This window comes from Cibotium barometz, chromosome 8 (assembly GCF_041138505.1).
Source record: "Cibotium barometz isolate CiBa-2024 chromosome 8, ASM4113850v1, whole genome shotgun sequence".
NCBI lineage: Eukaryota > Viridiplantae > Streptophyta > Polypodiopsida > Cyatheales > Cibotiaceae > Cibotium > Cibotium barometz.
This window is the reverse complement of record NC_141053.1, coordinates 29571894-29577643: the sequence shown is the minus strand read 5'-3', so window position 1 is coordinate 29577643 and position 5750 is coordinate 29571894. Positions and strand designations below refer to the sequence as shown.

The 5750-nt window shown below is 42.2% G+C and overlaps 1 protein-coding gene across 1 annotated transcript; it reads left to right on the top strand.

Moving 5' to 3' along the window:
• Positions 1-240: 240 nt before the first annotated feature.
• Positions 241-4974, top strand: LOC147636131 (carotenoid 9,10(9',10')-cleavage dioxygenase-like). Its single transcript, XM_086801572.1, has 14 exons — positions 241-867; positions 1031-1101; positions 1208-1222; positions 1359-1470; positions 1555-1654; positions 1926-1988; positions 2127-2237; positions 2491-2675; positions 2779-2914; positions 3047-3164; positions 3450-3551; positions 3659-3913; positions 4079-4190; positions 4566-4974. Exons 1-14 carry the CDS (start codon positions 640-642, stop codon positions 4587-4589), a joined length of 1632 nt encoding a protein of 543 aa, XP_086657698.1. The 5' UTR covers positions 241-639; the 3' UTR covers positions 4590-4974.
• The last annotated feature ends 776 nt before the right edge of the window (positions 4975-5750 follow it).

The window sequence follows — 5750 nt, the reverse complement described above, 5'->3', positions numbered from 1 at the left end:
GATTATCACATGGTCTCAGCAGTGAACTTGGTTTATCGGATGGTCTCTTGCAATTATGCAAGACCAACAAGTGACACATACACATGCCACAGAGACAGCATATGCCACACGAAACAAGTGAACTTGGTTTATCGGAGGGTCTCTTGAAGACCAACAAGTGACACATAACAGAGACAGCATATACCACACGACGTGAAACAGAACACCTAGTCTACATTTCTGGCAAGAACACTGTTTTAGCTCGACACAGTTCTAGCCATTCACTCTCATCTTTTCGCTCAGTGCACAGTCCCGATCTCTCAATCTTACCCAGTGCCCACAAACGCTCGTCGCCCTTTGCGCTTAATACAGACACCCTAATCACAGTTTGCCCGCAAAACAGATTGCCAATCTTAACCGCCCATAACCCAATTTGCTCTTCAAATAGAGTTTAATTCCACTTCATCTAATTGGCCGTACCAAACGCCCCCAACTCGCCGCTTTGCCCACCGCCCCCATCACACTGATCCCAGTTCTATCACCGTCTTGAGCTGGTACACACACACACACACACACACACCCGCACACCCAGCACCCACACACACCCAACACGGGTACACACCCACATAGCCCCTCTCAGCCGTTGAAGTGCTCTCAGCTATGGGGGTAATCTCTGCGTCCAACCCTAACCATAATGATGACCCTCTCTCTGTCCCCCCTTCCCCCAAGAATGGCACAGTAGCCCAGCTGCTGGATCTTCTGGAGAAAGCATTTGTATGGGCATTCTATCCCTACCTCTCCAAGCCCCTTCACTACTTGCAGGGAAATTATGCACCTGTTCCTGAGTGTGACCTTACCCCTGACCTCACTGTCATCGGCAGCCTCCCTGTAAGTTTAAACCTACATAATCCCATCAAGTGTCATCGAACATGCTAAATTTAAGCCTTTTATGTTCCTGTTCTGTAGTGGCCTGACATAGAGTATTCACAGTAAAAGCTCGGTTTTAAGGCTACCCCTTTAAAATCTCAACGATTGATTTTGATTGCAACAGATCTGCTTGAATGGTGAGTTCGTGCGTATTGGACCTAATCCGAAGTTTAAGCCTGTTGCAGGATATCACTGGCACGTCCTTGAACTTGGTGTTTAAAGCTAGAAGAGCTTAGAACAGCATATTTAAGCTTTTAAGAAAGTTTGAATAACACTCAGTACTTGTGTGAACTTTTTGCAGGTTCGATGGAGATGGGTATGGATCATAACTCTCTTGTGTTTCTGTTACTTGACTTGATCAAAAAGCTGAATGGATTATCAATCTTGCCTTGATTTTAATGTAACACTCTTTAATATTGCTGCTTTGAAACCATTGGTTGATCACTTGAAAGGATGATACACGCCTTACGGATTAAGGATGGGAAAGCCACATATGTATCTCGGTTCGTTCAGACCTCCAGGTTGAAGCAAGAAGACTATTTTGGAGCTGCAAAGTTCCTTAAGGTTGAGAGATGATATGACCGATTCAGTCATAATTGCAGAGTAAAGAGCTGCTTTTGGGTCTCTGAGTTGTGCCCTATCATGCAGGTAGGAGACTTGAAGGGATTTTTTGGTGCTCTCATGGGACAAATCTTCAACCTACGCAGAAAATTCAAAGTGCTGGATCTCTCCCAAGGAATGGGCACAGGTGAGGTCTCAAGAATATCATTCCATGTGTTTGCTTGCATTTTAAGCCCTACTGAAGGTCCTATTGTCTTAGATGCTTAGGTGTATGCTTTGCGTGGCTCCCTTATTGACTTCACTTATGGTTTTCATGCCTTATGATCATTCTTGCCTGCTAGCTGATCAGCTTCTGAGTATTGGTAGACAATTCCCAGCAACACCATGCTGTAAGGTTGCCTTGTACATCAATCTGTTGCCAAAATGCTTGACCAATCCTTGTTGCTGATGTGGTCCAGGTAACACTGCCATGATTTATCATGATGGAAGACTTCTAGCTCTGAACGAAAGTGACAAACCATGTGAGATTTTCTTGTGCTGCCGCCTAGTTGAAGTTCTCATGAATATGAATTTATTCTTTTGCACCTTGTTGGTTTTGAATAGTGCTATCTTTTACTCTGCAATGCCATGAACACATGTTTTGCTGATTCTCTCTGTAGATGCCATCAGAGTCCTTCAAGATGGGGACCTTCAAACAATTGGGCTTTTGGACTATGAGAAGCGTCTCACACACCCCTTTACAGCGCACCCAAAAGTTGACCCAAGAACTGGTAAATTGGTGGACAATCTTTACTGCATAGTTATTGACTAGTGGCTTGTATGGAACTTTTGTGACTTGTCCACTAGCTATGGTGAAAGTGAGTGGCAAAACAGGAAGCATTTTGCTTATGATACACGGACCAATGTAGTGTTGCATACTCTTGGTTTCAACTGAAATGCGAACCTTGAATGTATATCGACTTATCGTATATTTACTAGTTATTGCGAGTCCATGCTAATGTGGCTTCCATTGCCTATGCACAGGTGAGATGTTCACATTTGGCTATCAGTTTGAATCTCCCTTCTGTACATATCGAGTCATATCCAAGGATGGGGTTATGCAAGATGCAGTCACTATCACAGTGTCGGGGCCAGTCATGATGCATGATTTCGCCATCACAGAACATTATGCCATCTTTATGGACATGCCTCTTTACTTCCAACCCAAGGTTCATTCTTCATTTTCTCAATAAACGATGCATTGCCTACTCTTTTGAACTTTCCTGATTGAAGGTCTTAGTAAGGAATCCTTTTGGCAATTATATTTTCAAGGAAATGGTGAAGGGACAGTTGATCATCAAGTTTGATCACTCAAAACCGGCAAGAATCGGAATTCTTCCACGATATGCAAAAAATGAATCCACAATTCAATGGTTTGAGCTGCCCACATGCTATGCATTTCACAATGGTAAATCATGCCTTTGGACTTGCTTATATTAGCTTTTCCCATGAGCACATCATTCGATTGTGGCGTGCTAGTGTCATTGTTGACCACTGTCATATATTTTAACACACCCCGAACTTGCATGCCAACTCACAGTCAATGCTTGGGAGGAAGGTGATGAAGTTGTTTTATACACATGCCGGCTACCAGAAGTTGACCTTGAGATAGCTTCGGGGCCAATCAAAGAGAACTTCAAACAGTTTGAAAACCAACTGTAAGTTTTCTTTGTCTCCATTAAGGTATCTCTACAGTGTGGAGTGGTGATTTATGCATCGGGCTCCTGATCCTGAGATCCCCAGTTCAATCTCCATTGCACCTCAGTGCCATCATATTGATCTTATTTGGTCCTGCTGACTTGGCTGGCACATGGAAATTCTCCTCTCTCGTGTAGTGTACACATGAAGTATATCTTTATTTAACATTGTCTCCAATCAAAAGGCTCTACCATACACAGAGGTGTGTTATGATGTCATGATGATTCCTTGCTTGATTTGGCCAGGTATGAGATGCGGTTTAATATGAAGACAGGCAAGGCATCACAAAAGCAACTATCTTTGTCTGCTGTCGACTTCCCACGCGTGAATGAGAAATACACCGGGAGGTGAGGGCTTAATTGATTGCGGCATAATGTTTTGGCCCTTCCTACTTTACATCTTTGATAAGAGCTGAGAATGAAAAGATCAAAGTTGGCCCTTGTATTGAACTCAGGAAGCAGCAGTTTGCATACTGCACCATGCTTGAGGATACAACAAAGGTAAAGGGTCTTGTCAAGTTCAACCTTTGGGCTGAGCCTGAGCTCCAAGGGAAAGACAAAATTGAAACTGGAGGCAATGTGGAAGGTGTGATTGTGTTTGGCCCCGGACGGTATGGCTCCGAAGCCATATTTGTACCCCGATCCTCTTCTGAAGATGAGGCTGAAGATGATGGTTACCTTATCTGTTTTGTACATGATGAGGGCACTGGGTATGAGATGGTTGCTTTGTCTGTTTTTTTACATTATGTATAGAGGGTGGTTGCAAAGTAGGTGCTAGCCCTCTGTGTATAGTTTCCATCTTGAATTCTGAATTATGGTTTTGGGATAACTAACAGTGAATTTCACATTTTGGCTTGTGTGTTGGTAATACACAGGAATTCCGAGGTCGTTATTTATGATGCAAAGGCTATGGCGTCTGAGCCTATTGGTGGTGTTAAGCTCCCATGCAGAGTCCCCTATGGATTCCATGCCTTTTTTGTCAGGGAGGTGAGTTCCATACCTCCATTTACAAGCATTATGGTTTTCGAAGTGTGTACATCTAGCATATGTGATCCTGATTACAAGGTCGAGAATGGGGATAACACGGTGTTTACATCTCTCTCTCTCTCTCTCTATCTCACAGACACATATTTGGGTAGGTGGTTGTGGTGGTAGTGGGGGGGGAGTATGCATGCTGCATGTGCATGTACATGGCTTGTGTGCATGTGTGATCTAAGTGGTCTAAATATGTTTGCTTTGCTTGCTTGGATGTGCTGCATGCATTGGTGACCCTAGTGGTCTAATGCAACCCATTACATGCCACCATCAGGACCAACTGCAGGCTATAAAGCATGTTCTCATAATAAGCACTTGGTCTTACAGGAACAACTGCAATCACAAAAATGACACACGAGGATGCCCTTGCTATCTTATCCAAGGTACATATAAGATGGTATGATACAGGTATATGACCAAATACCACCTAGGGAATATCTTAGATTGTATGCTACAACAGATACACTACCAAATGCCGGTGCACCCTCTTCTCTTTAAGAAGCAAAAAGTTCTTACCTCAGTTTTTTTGCTTCCCAATGATTAAAAAATGCCTAGAATATGATTCATAGAAAGTCAAGAGCCCATGGAAACTGTTATTAAACCAAACCTTTAATGAGTCAATTAAAATTAATTTTGAAAATGCCTAGAATATATTCCTAATGCTAATGCTAGTGGCTCTACTAGCTGTAAAAATTCAAAGCTTCCAAATGATTGCAACAATAACGGATTTGTCCCATCAATCTTTTTTATTTTCAATAACAAAGAATCCTATGGATTTATGGTGGTAAAAGTAATCTAATGAATTTAGAATTTTCGCAAATGTCACATCTCTATTTTATATAGAAAGAGAAGGCGCCTTGAAACTAAATATTTTTTTCAATTTGCATTTAAAAAGTAAATTATAGTTCTACCACACCATGTCATTTTCCTTTTGATATTGGCCTTTTTAATTTAGATTTAATAGAAGGGCCCGTGAGATGGCTCTTAATGAATTACCAATATATCTTTTAGTTTTGAGTACAAAACGATTTCATTGTGGTGGAGATGAATCCTTCCTTGGGTTAAAAAAATCAAAGTATTGGAGCCCCCCACTTTAGAAACCAAGGTTGCAGCCGTACGCATGCACGGATGGGTCCGTACCGTATGGATCGTACTGTACGGCTGTACGGATCTGTACGCGCACGGATCGATCTGTACGTTTATTTAAAAAAATCCCTTTTTGACCTTCAACGTGCGAATTTGGCCTTATTTCGGAATTTCGCCTGTAGTGCTCTGTTTCGCTCCGTCTCTGCACACTGTGCACATTGCAACCAGGTAATTCTCACGCTCTCTCTCGCTCATGGCCTTGGCTTGGCGTGCACGAATGAGGAGACAAGGGAGGCGTTGGATTGTGCACACACCAGCATAAACCTACATATAATAAGGCTAAGAAAATAAGTTTAGTTAGGTTTTTTTTTTCCTTAAAAAAAACTATTAATAGTTCCTTCTCTCACTTCATTTTCATTTCACTTT